Source organism: Mustelus asterias, chromosome 9 (genome assembly GCF_964213995.1).
Source record: "Mustelus asterias chromosome 9, sMusAst1.hap1.1, whole genome shotgun sequence".
Taxonomy (NCBI): domain Eukaryota; kingdom Metazoa; phylum Chordata; class Chondrichthyes; order Carcharhiniformes; family Triakidae; genus Mustelus; species Mustelus asterias.
The window spans coordinates 89,950,036-89,968,651 of record NC_135809.1 but is presented as its reverse complement, the minus strand read 5'-3'; the positions used below and the strand labels follow the sequence as shown (position 1 = coordinate 89,968,651).

The window sequence follows — 18,616 nt, the reverse complement described above, 5'->3', positions numbered from 1 at the left end:
GAGGTCAAGGAGGACAGTGATCTTTGTCTTAACTACAGAAGTAGTTAAGACAAAGACTGCACAGACAGCCGTCTTGAGGAAAGAGTCATGGGAAAATCCTTTGGAACATCTGCAGCACCAAGCTGGCACAGTGCCAAAAAGGATTGGGGACAAACTGATGTGGCAATGGTAAGTGGACAGCAAAATGTCCATCAATGATTGAGAAGGATTTTGCCATCACAGAAGAAGAGCATTGATTGTCATCCAGTTCCCTCCCCATGAAATAAATTAATTACTCACCTGAATAATTTTGATTCATAATTGCCCTTCTGTAGCTCTTACTCCATTCAACATAATTCCTCTTATAATTTGAAAGATTTTGATGGAACAGGTAGAGGCAGTATTTTCACTTTTGGGAAAAGAAGCTTGAAAAATAAAATTTCTCACTGAATCCCTACAGTGCAGAAGGAGGTAATTCAGCCATCGAGTCTGCACTGATTCTCTGAAAGAGCACTATATCAAGGCCCACACCCTGCACTATCTCCGCAACCTCACACATTTACAATGGCTAATCCACCTAACCTACACAAAAAAAAGAAATCAGGGAAATCAGTAGAAGCATCATCGTCTCCAAAGTGGTGAAAATACAGAACTTACTGCTATAGGGAATGTTTGAGGTGAATAGAATACATGCTTTTATTGGAAAACTAGAAAAGGATATGTGCTATATATTCTATGTAGCTATCCTCATTCCTTTTCAATTTGACAGTACATACGAGTTTTCTTGCCCATCAGTAGTGATTCCCATGGATCTTTTTCAATGTAAAGCAGAGAAAGCTGATAATGGATGATGCTGGTGCAAATCTAAATAAAGAAAATAGAGCACCAGGCCAAGAAGAGGGTTCACAGATGCAGTGGTGGAAGCGTAACAGATCAAGTTGGACAAAAAAGGTGAGGCCATGTTTCCACAGGGATCCAGGAGACCCTCAAGGAAACATCATTGAAGGGAACGGGATTGGATGACAAGGGAAGTCAATGTCTAAAATCTGGCGAAGAGTATTGATAGCAGTGCTGAAATATCACCAACTAAACCACAACCTCTCGTGCTTTTTTATCTTAATAGTTCACAGGATTTGGGGATCTCTGGCAAGTTCAGCATTGGTCAGCCATCCCGAATTGCCCCTGAAAATGTGGAGGTGAGCAATACAACTGGGTGGTTTATGACTGAGTAGCTTACTAAGCCACTGCAGAGGGCAGCTGAGAGTCGACCACACTGCTTTGGGTCTGGAGTCACATAGAAGCTAGACTGGGTAAGGACAAGACTCCTTCCCCATAGGACATTAGTGAAGCAGATGTATTTTTCAAAAAACCCAGTAGTATAATAGTCCCCAAAGTATTACTCTGGGTCCCTGGATTGTTAGTCCAGTGACAATACCACTATGTCACCATCTCTTCCAACAACACTTAAGAAGCTTGACACCATCATGAACAAGGCAGCCTACTTAATTGACACCCCATCCACCAACTTTAACATTCACTCTCTCCACCTGTGGTCGAGGTGTGTACAATCAGCAAGGTGCACTACAACATCTCACCAAGCTCTTTTCACAGTACTTTCCAAACTTGCAACTTCTACCACCTAGAAGGACCATGGCAACAGATACACGAGAACACCACCATCTTCAAGTTCCTCTGCAAGCCACACACCATACTGACTTGGAAGCATATCACAGTTCCTTCACTGTTGCTGTCCCAAACTCTTGGAACCCCCTTCCTAACAGTACTGTGGGAGTCCCTACAACACATAAACAGCAGCTCAAGAAGACAACTCACCACTACCATCTCAAGGGCAATTAGGGATGGGCAATAATAGCTGGTCTAGCCAGGGTTGCTCGCATCTCATGAACGAATAAATAAAATAAAACGCTGTGTCAGCTGCACAGGACGTGGTCAATGGTGCATCCCACACTCATAGGACACCTATAGTGAAGGAAGAGACCATCTGGCCCATCGAGCACTGAATCTCTGAAAGAGCATCTTACCCAGGCCCACTCCACTGCCCTATCCCACGCATTTAACATGGCTAATCCACCTAACCTATACATCTTCGGACACTAAGGAGCAATTTAGCACGGCCAAACCACCTAACCTGCACATCTTTGAATTGTGGGAAGAAGCTGAAGCACTCAGAAGTACCCATGCAAACATGGGGAGAACTTGCAAACTCCACACAGTCACCCACATCCGGATTCACCCCGGGTCCCTGGCGCTGTGAGGCAGCAGTGTTAACCACCGTACCATCATGCTTCCCACGATAGGCCTGGATAACACTCATTCACAAATTAATTTTGTACTGTTTGAGGACAATGTTTGCCATTTTTGGATGTAGGGATTGAGTACAATTTTGATTGACACTGTATATTTATCTACCGCACATACTATAGATTCACTTACCAGAACACCTCCAAGCAAGAGGACTATTGTGGTTCGCAGATACGAATGTTGATATTTTGCCGGTGATTCATCAGGGGTGTATATTAACCCAAGAGCAAGTTCCTCCTGATACATAAAATAAATAATTTGAGTGGATTTTTCTCAAAGCCCACTAATAATGAAGATTAATTAACTTCAGGCCTGCATTGTTAAGTGAATATGAAATCTATTTTTTGACAGTAGATGTCTATGCATATTTATTGTATAACTGTCCCTCGCTACCCATAAGCTAGTCAAGGAATAGCTTGTGTAGCCATATTCACAGAATTGTACCAATCAGTCAACATTCAAACCTCCTCCGTCAACATCCTGAAGGGAGACATATCAGAAGCAACGACACATTGGTATAAGATTATGGAGTGAATATCAGAGCAAATATAGGGAAGGAATACCTTTTGTTGGAATCTACATATCATCCTCCATCAGCTGATGAACCTGTAGTCCTCCATATTGAACATACTTGGAGGAAGCCTGAACAGTACTCTTCTGTACACATAGACACTGACGAAACTCTGTGACACCTCCCACAACATTCTGGCAGCAAATACAAGCACCATTGAGGTGCTGGCATCACTAATGTAGCCACTGATGTTGGGACTGAACTGTCACTTTGGTCTGAAGATTACATACTCCACAGGGAAGAAGACCTAGACTTGAGACACCTGCCATCATCTTTTGGGGGAACCAAAGTTTCACATCTGAGTGACATGAACACTGTTCATCATAAAAATTAGCCATATGCAAGGAGACAATTTTGGGATTTTATTTACAATACTGAACATTAAGTACAAGAGATTAACACCCAGGCTCAGGCTATGCAACTGCTGCTTCTTACCTTTCCTAACCTTGCTGCTACATCTTGATGCTCCCCTGACATGCACAACAGAGGTGGAGGCAACCTGCTGACTGCTACACTATCTGTGATGACGTTGGCAGGTGTCCTCCAGAGTGCCAAGACCTGGAGGGCCAAGGCTTGCTTTTGGGGTCCTGCTATGTGGCAGTGGCATTCTCCTCAGCCTGTACAACTGGAGCTGTTGGATATAAGCAAGAGGGGATTCGGATAATCTGGACACTCCCTGAGTCCCCTGGGTGCATGGCCCCAGGGTGTTCACCTATTGATCCTCCTCCCTATGGGTACCCAACAGTCCCTGGCTGACATCTTGAGGAGAAAGGGTAGCTGGAATGAAATTGAGCTTAAGAGGGTGCAGAGAAGGTTTACCTGGATGTGCCAGTTCTGAAGTGTTTTAGGTGTGAGGAGAGAAACATAGAAGATAGGAGCAGGAGGAGACCATTTGGCTCTTTGAGCCTGCTTCGCTATTCATTATGATCGTGGCTGATCATCCAACTCAATAGCCTAACCTTCTTTCTCCCCATAACCTCTGAATCCATTCGCCACAAGTGCTATATCCAGCTGCCTCTTGAATACATTCAATGTTTTGGCATCAACTATTTCCTGTGGTAATGAATTCCACAGGCTCACTACTCTTTGGGTGAAGAAATGTCTCCTCACCTCCGTCCTAAATGGTCTACCCTGAATCCTCAGACTGTGACCCCTGTTTCTGGACTCCCCCACCATCGGGAATATCCTCCCTGCATCTACCCTGTCTAGTCCTGTTAGAATTTTATAAGTCTCTATGAGATCCCCCCTCATTCGTCTGAAATCCAGCGAAAACAGTCCTAACCTAGTCAATCTCTCCTCATACATCAGTCCCGCCATCCCCGGAATCAGCCTGGTAAGCTTTCGCTACACTCCCTTGAGAGCAAGAACATCCTTCTGCAGAAAAAGAGACCAAAACTGCACACAATACTCTAGGTGTGGCCTCACCAAGGCCCTGTATAATTGCAACAACACATCCCTGCTCCTGTACTCCCAACCTCTCGCAATGAAGGCCAACATGCCATTTGCCTTCTTTACTGCCTGCTGCACCTGTATGCTTACCTTCAGTGACTGGTGCACAAGGACACCCAGGTCCCGCTGCATACTCCCCTCTCCCAATTTACAGCCATTCAGGTAGTAATCTGCCTTCTTGTTTTTGCTTCCAAAGTGAATAACCTCATATTTATTCAAATTATACTGTATCTGCCACTGATTTGCCCACTCACCCAACCTATAAAGCTCATTCTGAAGGATCCCTGCATCTGCATCACAATTCACCCTCATACCCAACTTGGTATCATCTGCAAACTTTGAGATGTTACATTTTGTTCTCTCATCCAAATCATTAATATACTTTGTGAATAGCTGGAGTCCCAGCACCAATCCCTGTGGCACCCCACTAGCTACTGTCTGCCAATTTGAAAAGCACCCATTAATTCCTACTCTTTGTTTCCACTCTGCCAAGAGGTTGGATAAACTTGGATTGTTTTCACTGGAAAGACAGAGGCTGAGGGGCGACCTGATAGAGATCTACAAAATTATAGGAGGCATAGATAGCAGATTCTTAACCAAGCCCTGCAGCAACTCACAGAAAAGCCTTCAGTTTTTGTGACCCCAGATGTGCAAACCATCTATGCAACTTCCAAAGATCTTCTTTTTGTCTACCAGATTCTTCTTCCCAGGAGTTAACAAGACTTCCATGAATTCTTTGAGAAATTTCTGGCTTCCTTAATAACAGGCAATAATGACCTGATCTAGTAAAACGTAGATCCACAGTCTCCCAAACATAATTACTCTGTCATTTATCATGTCTATTGCCATTTGTGCTTTCTTCATCGAAGGCCCGCTTAACAGATGTAAGTCACTACAAACTACATCTGCACTAGTGAAAGGCTGATCCCAGCTGTTCTGCAAAGGAAGACTACCCTTTTGGAGGACATTAGCGTGTTGTCTTCTCCTGAAGCATGTAGAACTTTCATACTCCTTGACCTTCCATCGATCTGGCTCACCAAGTGACTCCAGATTTAAACCCATCCACCCCACACATTGTGGAAATGCTACTGCTATCTAAAGCTGCATCGTTAAATGGATCAGTCATCAAAATACTCTGATTTCAAATTTTCAGTAACCAATACAATTTCTTCATGGCAGACCCCTCATATTTTCAGTCTTGGAGCAATACCCTGGGTATCACCAGAGCAATACCCTGGGTCTCTGGATTACTAGTCCAATGATAATACCACTACACTAATATCTACGCATATTACTGCTGTCCAATTACTAATGTGCATTCAGTATGACTCTCCAATAACCCATTATTAAAGGGATAGCATTACCTCCAAATAAACAATGACAATTAGTTACAGGCCATAAATGCTAGCCCAACCAGTGGAGCCTACATCCCACAAATGAATAATAAAAATCAGCCTTGAATTAGTCAACAACTGAACATCCAGAAATACGGTAGTAGAGAATTCAAAAATATTCCAAGTATTTGAGTGTAGTAATTTCACCTTATCTCAATTAATTGACTGATTATCTCAAATCTACCCAGCAGTACACTCCTTGCATCTTCCCCTCTCTATATTCCATAGCCAGGGGAAACAACCTCCCAAATCTTTCAATCCCCTTCATAACTGTTTAGTTCAATGAAACCACCTCATAATTTTCCCTAATCTTGAGGTAAATGTAGCCCAATATATTTCACCTCTCAACAGAGAACACCCCTCTGATCGCAGTAAATTGATATGGTGACACTACGGTAATAATCCCCCCAAAAGACAAATATATAATTGCTTCAAAAGATTTTTTTTAATGACCAGACAAGTGCAGGCAATACTCCAGGTGTCATCACTGAAGCTAGAGAAGATTTTGTCAAAGCCCTTGCAATAAATGTTGTCATGCCATTTATACCTCTGAACGTCAATGTTTAGACTTTCCAGTACATTTAAAGGGATCAGTTACACCTTTGATTCTTACACCAATCATTTTGCCTCAACCCCTGTCGTTCAATCCTCACTGTAGGCCATGAGCTTTTCTGCCCAGGAACAGCGAGATGGAATAAATCAAATGGGCCAGAGAAACACCTTTCGGATCACTGATCCAGTGAGCCAAGAGGCCTTGCTCCAATTGGCCTATTTCATTGTGATTATTTCTGAAATTGGTTGATTGTCCTTTTGAACTGGTTGGGCCAAATGGCTAGTTTCTGAACTGTATATCTTGTGTAATTATCAGAGAATCATAGAAACCCTACAGTGCAGAAGGAGGCCATTTGGCCCATCGAGTCTGCACCGACCACAATCCCACCCAGGCCCTACCCCCACATATTTACCCGCTAATCCCTCTAACCTACGCATCTTAGGATTCTAAGGGGCAATTTTTAACCTGGCCAATCAGCCTAACCCGCACATCTTTGGACTGTGGGAGGAAACCGGAGCACCCGGAGGAAACCCACGCAGACACGAGGAGAATGTGCAAACTCCACACAGACAGTGACCCGAGCCGGGAATCGAACCTGGCACCCTGGAGCTGTGAAGCAGCAGTGCTAACCACTGCGCTACCGTGCCGCCCCTTATGCAATAAGGAATATATGCAATAACTTGGACCTCCCAATTAATGGGCCACAACAGGCCATAAGACAAATGACCAGTGGGTTGTTTGCCAAGGCAATGCATGTCAATGTTGCTTGCAGTGACATCAATCTGAATAACTGTACTCCCATTTGTGTCTCTCATTGGCTTCCTTGGGCATCATTAGCTGCACACATGTGGCGACCTGCATATCCCAGATCAACCAGGAGTCTTGGTGAACCTCATGGATTTCCAATCCAAGATGACACTGATATGCAATAATAAAAAGCTAATTCTACAGGTATGCACAAGATTCTCAACGAGTGTTATGATTCTTTTGTCTTGGTACAAATTTGGCCAATCACTTTGCACCTACCAGGAGACAAGGGATACCGTATTGCAAACTTGGTTGATATTATCCATCAGAAACCTGACCAATGAAGACCAACAATGCTACAATGAATGTTACACGACCAGCAGGTATATGAAAGAATAATTTAATGACATACTGAAGATTTCAAATGATTTCAGGTGCCTGGACAGCTCAGGTTGGTGACATTCAGAATAGACCAGCCATGTACTCCAGAATTATAGTGTGTTGTGCTCTGCACAGCATTGCACTGCAATGAGGTTCCGACTGGTAAGATGAGAAAGGCTGAGTGCATAGATCGTCTAAGATCAATTCCAAGGAGGAAAGAGAAAGAACATGATGAGGGAAATGCAACACCCATTTCCCACATTGCGATTTGGCTCCCTTATTAATTCAAGGTTCATTTAGGTTACACCAGTGAACAGATGTCAGAATCATATGCAATGGTCAATCTCCCTGCACATTTCTGAATGTCACTAACACAAAGTAGTCTTGCAAACACTCAACTACCCTTTATAAATCCACAGGTACTTGTTGATTTATGGTCTTCCCATTAATCAAGTCAAAAGATAACTTTGTCATCCAAAAAATTAAGATGGGAATGTGGTACAAACAAATAAACTTTATGCGCTTCTTTGAAGTAACTGTAATTTTCTAAGATGACATTTTCTCACACAAACATATTGTGCAACTACAAAACTTCACTCTTCCTTTTCTTATACTCCTACATGGTGCAATCCTTTCGGTATCAGAAGAGGTAAAGATGATTGCTCAGATAATTGCTCTGACCATTGGAATGCACTTCGGGTCATAGACGTTTACAGCGTGGAAACAGGCCCTTCAGCCCAACCTGTCCATGCTGCCCAGTTTTTACCACTAAGCTAGTCCCAATTGCCTGCATTTGGCCCATATCCTTCTATACCCATCTTACCCATGTAACTGTCAAAATGTTTTTTAAAAGACAAAATTGTACTCACCTCTACTACTACCTCTGGCAGCTCGTTCCAATCACTCACCACCCTCTGAGTGAAAAAAATGCCCCTCTGGACTCTTTTGTATCTCTCCCCTCTCACCTTACACCTATGCCCCCTTTAGACTCTCCTACCTTTGGGAAAAGATGTTGACTATCTAGCTGAGCTATGCCCCTCATCATTTTATAGACCTCGATAAGATCACCCCTAAGCCTCCTATGCTCCAGGGAAAAAAGTCCCAGTTTATCCAGCCTCAAGTCCCAATAGCATCGTAGTAAACCTTTTTTGCACTCTTTCTTGTTTAATATTATTCTTTCTATAATAGGGTGACTAGAACTGTACACAGTATTCCAAATGTGGCCTTACTAATGTCTTGTACAACTTCAACAAGACGTCCCAACTGCTGTATTCAATGTTCTGACCAATGAAACCAAGCATGCCCAATGCCTTCTTCACCATCCTGTCCATCTGTGACTCCACTTTCAAGGAGCTATGAACCTGTACCCCTAGATCTCTTTGTTCTATAACTCTCCCCAACACCCTACCATTAATGAGTAGGTCCTGCCCTGATTCGATCTACCAAAAATGCATCACCTCACATTTAACTAAATTAAATTCCATCTGCCAATCATCGGCCCACTGGCCCAATTGATCAAGATCCCCTTGCAATCCAAGATAGCCTTCTTCACTGTCCACTATGCCACCAATCTTGGTGTCATCTGCAAACTTACTAACTATGCATCCTAAATTCTCATCTAAATCATTAATATAAATAACAAACAACAGTGGACCCAGCACTGATCCCTGAGGCACACCACTGGTCACAGACCTCCAGTTTGAAAAACAACCCTCTACAACCACCTCTGTCTCCTGTCACCAAGCCAATTTTGTATCCAATTGGCTACCTCACCTTGGATCCCATGAGATTTAAGCTTATGCACCAACCTACCATGCGGTACCTTGTCAAAGGCCTTGCTAAAGTCCTTGTAGATAACGGCAACTGCACTGCCCTCATCTACCTTCTTGGTTACCCCTTCAAAAAACCCAATCAAATTCATGAACATGATTTTCCACTCACAAAGCCATGCTGACTATCCCTAATCAGTCCTTGCCTCGCTAACTGTCTGTAGATCCTATCTCTCAGAATACCTTCTAACAATTTACCCCTAACAGATGTTAGGCTCACCGGCCTGCAGTTCCCATGCTTTTCCCTGCAGCCCTTCTTAAACAATGGCACAACATTTGCTACCCTCCAATATCCAGGCATCTCACCTGTGGCTGTCGATGATTCAAATATCAATGCTAGAGGACACACAATTTCCTCCCTAGCCTTCCACAACGTCCTAGGATACATTTCATCAGGTCCCGGGGATTTATCTACTTTGATACGCATTAAGACTTCCAGCACTTCCTTCTCTGTAATACGTACACACCTCAGGACATCACTATTTATTTCCCCAAGCTCCCTAACATTCATGCCTTTCTGAACAGTAAATACCGATGAGATATATTCATTTAGCATTTCACTCATCTCTTGTGGATCCTCACGTAGATGACCCTGTTGATCCTTAAGAGGCCCTACTCTCTCCCTAGTTACTCTTTTCCCCTTTATGTATTTGTATTTAGATTCTCCTTTGCCTTGTCTGTGAAAGCAATCTCATGTCCCCTTTTTGCCCTCCTGAATTCTCTCTTAACTCTACTCTGACAACCTCTATACTCTTCAAGGGATCCACTTGATCCCAGCTGCCTATGCATGTCATATGCCTCCTTCTTCTTCTTGACCAGGGCCTCAATATCCCGATTCATCCAGGGTTCCCAACTTCTATCAGCCTTCACTCTAAAAATAATGTGCTTACTCTGAACCCTGGTTAACACACTTTTGAAAACCTCCCACTCACCAGTTGTCCCTTTGCTTGCCAATATACTCCTCCAATCAACTTTTGAAGTTCTTGTCTAATCAAAATTGACCTTGTCCCAATTTAGAATTTAAACTTTTGGGCCAGACCTATCATTCTCCATAGCTATCTTAAAACTAATGTAATTATGGTCACTGGTCCCAAAGTGATCCCTCACCAACACTTCTGTCACCTGCTCTTCCTTATTTCCCAAGTGGTGGTCAAGTTTTGCCCCCTCTCTAGTCGGCCCATCTACATACTGAATGAAAAATTCCTCCTGGATAGACTCAACAAATTTCCCTCCTTGCCTCTAATGCTATGGCTGTCCCAGACAATGTTGGACAAGTTAAAGACCCCTACTATTACCACCCTATTTTTCTTTCAGCTATCTGTAATCCCCTTACATATTTGCTCCTCAATTTCCCACTGAATATTTGGGGGTCTGTAGTACAATCCTATCAAAGTGATCTCTGCCTTCTTATTTTTCAGTTCTACCCATATAGACTCAGTGGGCGAATCCTCAAATATATTCTCTCTCAAGTTTGCTGACGACACCACCGTAGTGGGTCAGATCTCAAACAATGACGAGATGAGACAGAGTACAGGAATGAGATAAAGAATCTGGTGAACTGTGCAGCGACAATAATCTCTCCCTCAATGTCAACAAAATGAGGGAGATTGTCATTGACTTCAGGAAGCATAGAGGAGAACATGCCCCTGTCTATATCAATGGGGATAAGTAGAAAGGGTCGAGAGCTTCAAGTTTTTGGGTGTTCAGATCACCAACAACCTGATCTGGTCCCCCCCCCCCCCCCCATGCTGACACTATAGTTACGAAAGCCCACCAACGCCTCTACTTTCTCAGAAGTCTAAGGAAATTTAGCATGTCAGCTACGACTCTCACCAACTTTTACAGATGCACCACTGAGAGCATTCTTTCTGGTTGTATCACAGCTTGGTATGGCTCCTGCTCTGCCCAGGACCGCAAGAAACTACAAAAGGTCGTGAATGTAGCCCAATCCATCAAGCAAACTGGCCTCCCAAACTGCTGCCTCGGCAAAGCAGTCAGCATAATTAAGGACCCCACGCACGCCGGGCATTCTCTTTTCCACCTCCTTCCGTCGTGAAAAAGATACAAAAGTTTGAGGTCATGTACCAACCGACTCAAGAACAGCTCCTTCCCTGCTGCCGTCAGACTTTTGAATGGACCTACCTTGCATTAAGTTGATCTTTCTCTACACCCTAGCTATGATTGTAACACTACATTCTACACTCTCTCATTTCCTTCTCAATGAACGGTATGCTTTGTCTGTATAGCGCGCAAGAAACAATACTTTTCACTGTGTGCTAATACATGTGACAATAATAAATCAAAATAAATGTTCTCCCTAATCAAAAATGCAACTCCTCCTTCTCCCTTACCTTCTGTACTATCTTTCCTATATCATCTGTATGCTGGAACATTGAGCTGCCATCCTGCTCCTCCGTTAGCCATGTTTCAGCAATAGCTATAATATCCCAGTCCGATGTACCCATCCATGCCCTGACTTCATCTGCCTTGTCCATCAGGCCTCTTGCATTGACTTCAATAACTTCTGACTTTTTGGATTTCTGTCCAATTACATTTGTGTAGCTATCAAGACATGACATCAGGTACTAATTTGAGTTGGGTAGGAGAGGTGGTGTTGGAAGGAAAGGGATAAGAATTAGAAGTGCTTTGAGCGGACTTCCATGCCCCCTTGTCCCAACCATCGCCCCTCGCGTGGGCTGGCCAAATGCTGAGAGCACAAAGGTATAATTCAATGCAAGTCAAAGTTAAGGTCCTCCTACTTAGGGTGGCAAATATGTTGGCATCCAGAGTGTCTGGCCATGGTCAAGGAATGCAGGGATTTGTTTGTTATGTCTGATATTCCATGAAATTCTCTGCTCATTCCATGCAAAAAGCAATGCTTTGTGGCATCATCCCATTCATGTTTGAGGCAAACTGTCACATTCTCTCTGCAATCGTGATTGTTGTGTTTGGAAGGCCCATGAGCACACATTCACAGAGCTCCTTAATTATTTTCCTTTTCCTCGTCAGTTCCCAGGGTATAGCAGCTACATACTGCTGAACAGAGCTTGGAAAGGGCTTTGTGCTACAACATTAACACTTTATAGCTGCATGCTCTTGTTCACCTGTTAACAATGGGTCACCAGTATAAGCCCAAGAGCAAGTAACTGAGCTGCTTTGTTATAAGCTTGAGTTGCGTGACAATGCACCTCAGAAGAAGTCATCATCCATAAGGACTATGGATTCCGGCTGCATGCATGAAGGTTCAGTCGATGAAAGAAGATACATATTAGTACTGACAAGGTTATAATATTGCATGTTATTATGAAGATAATGTTCATCTCGGTGGTGACATTAAGCCACATGACGGTTATGACATATGGATTACTGATATTTAGTTGCATCACTAGCTACCTGGGAGGTCTCTATTTGCTTAGCTCCAATGGTTAGGGACACCCAAACCTCACTAATCTCCAGCTATCCTCCTCTGCAGCCATTACCCAGCAAGTCTTTGAGGGCCTACCTCCAGTTCTCCACCTAATGTTCTGGACTTCTATCTGAAAAGACAGAAAGAGCATATCTATGACTGATTCTAGTTCCATGTGTTCACCAAATAAATATACTGCATTTGTAAAGTTGGTAATGAAGGAGTAGAAAATTGCAAAATAATGAAGGCGGGTGACAGTAATAGATGGATAGGTGAAAATATGAGGAATTGTATGGAGAAAGGTGCACTTGCGTGTTAAATAGGCATGAGGAGTGACCTAATGGAGTAGGCTTCACAAATCAAAGTAATTGAGACGCACATGGTAGACTGTAGGTGAATGTTTAACTGAAGGTGAATGTTTAACTGTACTCACAATTCCTAACTTGCTTCGGTTATTAAAGCACTCTCTGGACTGAATTCAGAAGCATGGCTCAATACTTCTGCTGCTGACCTCTTGGACCACATTCAGCCATGCTTTCTTTTTGGCTGTAGCAGATTTTTTTCTTTCCATTGGTGGGGGAAGTATCTTTCTTCAGCTCCTCACAGCCCTCAGCAGCATTTCAAGGCAGGATCATTTAAGTGGGGCACAACATTGGAGCATCCTGAATCCATTGTCACAGTTTTTAGTTTTTTGTTTTGGACCAAAGTCCTCCTAATTGAATCTTTGTATTGAACCTTTAGATACTTCAGTTCCAACCGCATCATATGGGTCCTCACAATCAACAGCAAATCCAGAAGTAAAATTACTTAAATTAGCTGTGTTTAATATCACTGACAGGCAAGTTTACTTCAACATCATCTATGTGATATTGAACCTCCAATCACCCACCTAAGACACTTCTCCAAATTATTATCAGGGTCATAAGCAAGATATCAATCATGTTTTCAAACACTTGTTCAATGTTAATGACTTAGCCGTCTGTGGATAAATCAGCTCAGGTGATTACCTCATCCTCATCCCAGTGGAACAAATCCCAATCGCTGACAACTTTTATTCGGGCTCGTTTCCACAGCTCCAGAAACACGGTGGCTACAGTTTGAGAGAGAAATATTCAATGAGGTTGCCAATATTTCAGTCTTTAATGAAAAAGAATATTATCGTGCAAACAAACGAATTTACACTTTTATACAAATAGACTTAATTTTGTGGTATGGATCAAATCCCCAAGTGGATAGACTTGGAACATATTATAACAAGCCATACTTGTTATAGAAAAAAAATCAGAACAATCCCACTCTGTACTGAGTTAGTTTACCTTAGCTGTGGTCGTATTTGGAATTGGACAGTTGGCTTGAAAGGGAAGGAAAAACAAACATCGTGATTTTGCTCACTGTCTCCGTGTCCTTCCCTCTACTGAAAAGTGTGAATACGTGATGGCTAGGTAAAAACTGATTTCAAGCTTACAGTGATTAGTTTCTTCAACAGCTCTTCACAAACCCAAGACCTCCATCATTTAGGTGGACAAGGGCAGCAGGTGCATGAGAATGACATCACTTCCAAGCTCCCCATAAAAGCACACAGCCCTAAATTGGATATATATCACCGTAACTGAGCCAAAATTGTGGAAGTTCCTAACTAACACCATTGTGGGAGTACTTTTATCACAAAGACTAAAGCAGTTCAAGAAAAAAGGGTATTTAGGAATGGGCAATAAATGCCAACCTTGCCAGCAATGCAAACGTATCAAGAGCTTAAAAAAAACCACTGAATTACCAGTTGACACTCACCATTGACACTCAATCACAAAGAATGAATATTACATTGGGCACAAGAAAATTCCTTTAAGGTAAAGGCAAAATATTTTATGCATAAAGTTGTTAAGAAATTTCATAATTTTCCAAATGATAGTAACCCACAAAGGTTCAATACACATGGTTGTCTTCAACTATAATCTTATTGATCATGGATCTCATTTAAACTCAGCATCTAACTTTACCATTTCAAAAAAACAAAATTAATATGTAGTGTTGTACAAGGAGAGTACATACCCCAGATTCCCATGAACATAGCAAAGTAAAGTGTTATTTCTTGGTCAAACAGCTCTGTAATCTGCATGAAAAGAATTAAAAGAAGTTTGATCATTAGCATTGACCGCTTGTCACAAAATACATTGTGTATTACTCATTGAATTCTTAACTGTATTAACTGTTAATACAGTTAAGGATTGGTGGCACAGTGGTTAGCACTGCTGCCTCATAGCACCAGGGACCCGGATTCAATTCCAGCCTTGGGTAACTGTCTGTGTGAAGTTTGCACATTCTCCCCGTGTCTGCGTGGGTTTCCCCTGGGTGCTCCGGTTTCCTCCCACAGTCCAAAGATATGCGAGTTAGGTTGATTGGCCATGCTAAAATTGCCCCTTAGTGTTAGGGGGATTAGTGGGGTAAATACATGGGGTTACGGGGATAGGGCCTGGGTGGGATTGTGGTCAGTATAGACTCAATGGGCCGAATGGCTTCCTTCCATACTGTAGGGATTCTACGTAATTTTATGCTTTTACTTGAGTTTACCGAATTGATTAATGTAAAGCAAATCATATTTTGCTGGCCAATGTTGTAAGATTCCTCACTCAACCTGGCTACCCATCAATCCTTCAACCATAGAATTGTTCCAATGATGTAAGTATAGTGTCCACCTGATGATGAAATCAAGGTATATTATAGAACATGCAAATATTATGACTCATAAGATCCTCATTGGCTTCAGCATTTCTTCAGTTTTCCACTGAAAAGATCAAATACATTTGTACATTTCACCTCTTATGCACCATTGTTGTGCTAAATGCAAATTTCCTTGTACTTTCAGCACAGGAGGTTTCCTTGGTTTACACCACTCTTACAATTGGTATAATATTATACAGAAATTAAATAGACCAACTGCTATGCAACACTTTAGATGATACAAGTAATTAATGAGATCAAAAGAGTCATAGGGTGCTATCTTACGACCTTGTCCCGCCCATAGTTTTGCAAGGCAAGAAGCAAAAAATGGGTGGCATGGTAGCACAGTGGTTAGCACCGCTGCCTCACAGCGCCAGGGACCCGGGTTCAATTCCCGACTTGGGTCACTGCCTCTGTGGCGTTTGCACATTCTCCCCATGTCTGTGTGGATTTCCTCCGGGTGCTCCAGTTTCCTCGCAGTCCAAAGATGTGCGGATTAGGTTGATTGGCCATGCTAAATTGACCCTAGTTTCAGGGGTAAACATGTGGGGTTACAGGGATAGAGTGGGATTATTGTCAGTGCGGGCTCAATGAGCCGAATGGGCTTCTTCTGTACTGTAGGGATTCTATAATTCTATGAAATGCGCCCATTTTCATGCCAGTTCCCATCTTACCAGGCACTTTTTCTGGGAATGAACAGGATCACGGCCAAAATGGGCAAGATGTCAATTTACATGCATTTGAATACATTTCAATATGATTAGTGAGTTTTGCATGCAATTGTCCCCGTCACTTAATGACCTCGTTAGTCAGAGGTCACGCCAGTGAGAATTACAGTTGCTCTATATAAGGTGCAGCAGTGACGAAGGTGAGCGAGGAGGTGAGTTAACACTGAGCACCAACCTCCGGGGTTGTGGGACAGGGGATTTCAGCCATGGCCATGGTGGAGGTGGGGTATTTGCATGGGTGCTGGGGAGGCTCACGCTGGTAGGGGGGGGGGGGCGGTCCTGCAGCCAGGGGTTGCCGTCAACCTGAGGCGCATGCCTCGTGAATCATCGCTGCCCACTGAACGACCCCCAGGGGTTGCATACGAGGTCTCAACCCCACAGATGTCATCATGTTTACCCTGCCATCTGTCTGCTGGAAAGACTGTGGTTTCTGCTTGACATTCCACCCTAAACTGCACTAACAGTAACAAGCAGCAGCTCTTGCTCCAAGCAAGGGGCTTAGCACAGCTCCTGCATGGATTTTGCAGTGCTGCCTTCAATGGGAACCCAATTGTACTAGACACGAGAGTGCTCCTTCTCCATCTGGCTGAATTGCAAACAATTCCCGGAAGCCACTGCACCAGACTTCCAAATGGGTGTACCTATGCCTGCGTATCAAAAGTTCCCAATCGGGACCCCCGCCCCGCACAGCCACCCATATGTTCTCCGTGTGCCCCATGTTAAGGGGCGCAGGGCTGGTCACCAACCCAACCCATTGAAGTGGCAGGGCTTGGTGTTGCCGTGCCACCATCCAGACTCCTGGGGATACAGGTTGCTGGGTGGGATAACCTTACTAACTGCGATCACAAGATAAATGTCATGCACATGTCTGCATGCCACCCAGGGAGTGTGCGCGATAGCTCCGTCTTGCAGAGCTCTGAAATACCCGGCCTCTTCAAAGACTAGCCCAGGCTGCTGGGATGGCTCCTGGGGAAGAAGGGCTACTTGCTGAGAACTTGGCTGATGTCACCAGTGCAGAGGCCAGAGTCTGAGGCGGAGACCGATAAAATGAGGCTCATGCTGCCACCCAATCCATCGTCAAGTGATGCATCGAGCTCCTGAAGATGCAGTTCCGCTGCCTAGACCGCTCTGGCAGGGACCTCCAGTACAGCCCCCTGACTGTCTCCCGCATCATGGTGGTCTGCTGTGCACTCCACAACCTGGAGGAGGAAGAGGAGGGCGAACAGGCAGATGCCCCTCAGGAGGAGGGGGTCCAAGAGGATGTGGAGGGGGCCAAGGAGGAGCCAGTGGATGGAGGACAGGTAGCGGCAAGAGTCCGGCAGGACAGGGCAGGAGCCCGTTCTGGGGCCTTCACCCGGGAGACTCTGGCCACCATTAGATCTTGCGACTCCCCCCTTCTACCGTTGACCTACACATAAGTAATCAAAGGGTATCAAAACTTCACAAAATATTCAAACTCACAACTTAAACTTAAAGATACTATCCATGATGAGGCGAACTGATCAGATTCGCTGCGGATGGGTTTTGTTTTGGTGTCTCCAAATCCTAGACTCGGGGTCTTGCTTCTGCTGTGATTAATCCTGGGTTATGGTTGCCGTGTCTCTTTGTCTCTCCTTCTTAAAGCGATCCTGCTGGTACTGGTCATGCTTCCAGTCACGTACTCCAAGGACAGGCATTAATTAACCACTGTCTTTTGGTCACGAAAACTGAAGTTGTGCCTTTGTCAGGGAGTCGTAATTCTCTCAGGAACACGACACACAGGGATCTGTGTTCAATCATTGTCTTGTTTAAGGCATAGCAACAGCCACTGTCTAATCAATTCCCGTATTTGTTCCACATCTGCACATCCTGTTCTTTGCTGCTCATGGTAGTCATGATGTCGAGATGCCGGCGTTGGACTGGGGTGAACACAGTAAGATCGCGCATATCGACACAGACATCAAGTTTCTACAAACATGCAAGAAAGCAGACAAGATATTCTGTAACTTGATTTTGTGTCTCTGTGCCCTGTTTGAGAGCACATTTCCACTCCATTCGACGAAGGAGCAGCGCTCCGAAAGCTAATGGTATTTGCTACCAAATAAACCTGTTGGACATTAACCTGGTGTTGTTAAAACTCTTACTTTGCTGCTCCCACAGTCCTCAGCCTAATAAAGAATTGGCCCTTTTAACCATCAGGCTTTGTTGGTGGCTTCACTTTGCTGTGTCTTTATGAATATCCATCAGGTTAGATGTTCAACAAAAATACATTTCACTGAATATCAAAAACTCAGCAAGAAGGATGAACTTGTGGCTTATTTATGAAGTTAAGGATAGCATCAGATTAAAATAAGAGGTTTAATGTTACAAAAAAAAGTAGCAAATTTGACGTTTGGATGTGTTTTGGAAACTAGCAAAGGGCCACCAAAATATTGATAAAAAAGTAAAAAACAGAATAGCAGAAATATATAACAGATTATGAGAGCTTTCATAAGTATATAAAAAAGAATTGAGTAACTAAATTTAATGTTGATCCCTTGGAAATAGAAACAGTAGAAAT

At 43.5% G+C, this 18,616-nt stretch overlaps 1 protein-coding gene across 1 annotated transcript in view; it reads right to left on the bottom strand.

Moving 5' to 3' along the window:
- LOC144499259 (anoctamin-9-like) overlaps nucleotides 1–18,616 on the bottom strand; it is a 178,046-nt gene that overhangs the window by 119,325 nt on the left and 40,105 nt on the right. Inside the window, exons 6-8 of the mRNA XM_078221374.1 lie at nucleotides 14,681–14,741; nucleotides 13,639–13,721; nucleotides 2,434–2,538 (exon numbers count right to left, since the gene is read on the bottom strand). Of these exons, the coding sequence (XP_078077500.1) occupies nucleotides 2,434–2,538; nucleotides 13,639–13,721; nucleotides 14,681–14,741 (249 nt within the window). The remainder of the gene's footprint in view (nucleotides 1–2,433; nucleotides 2,539–13,638; nucleotides 13,722–14,680; nucleotides 14,742–18,616) is intronic.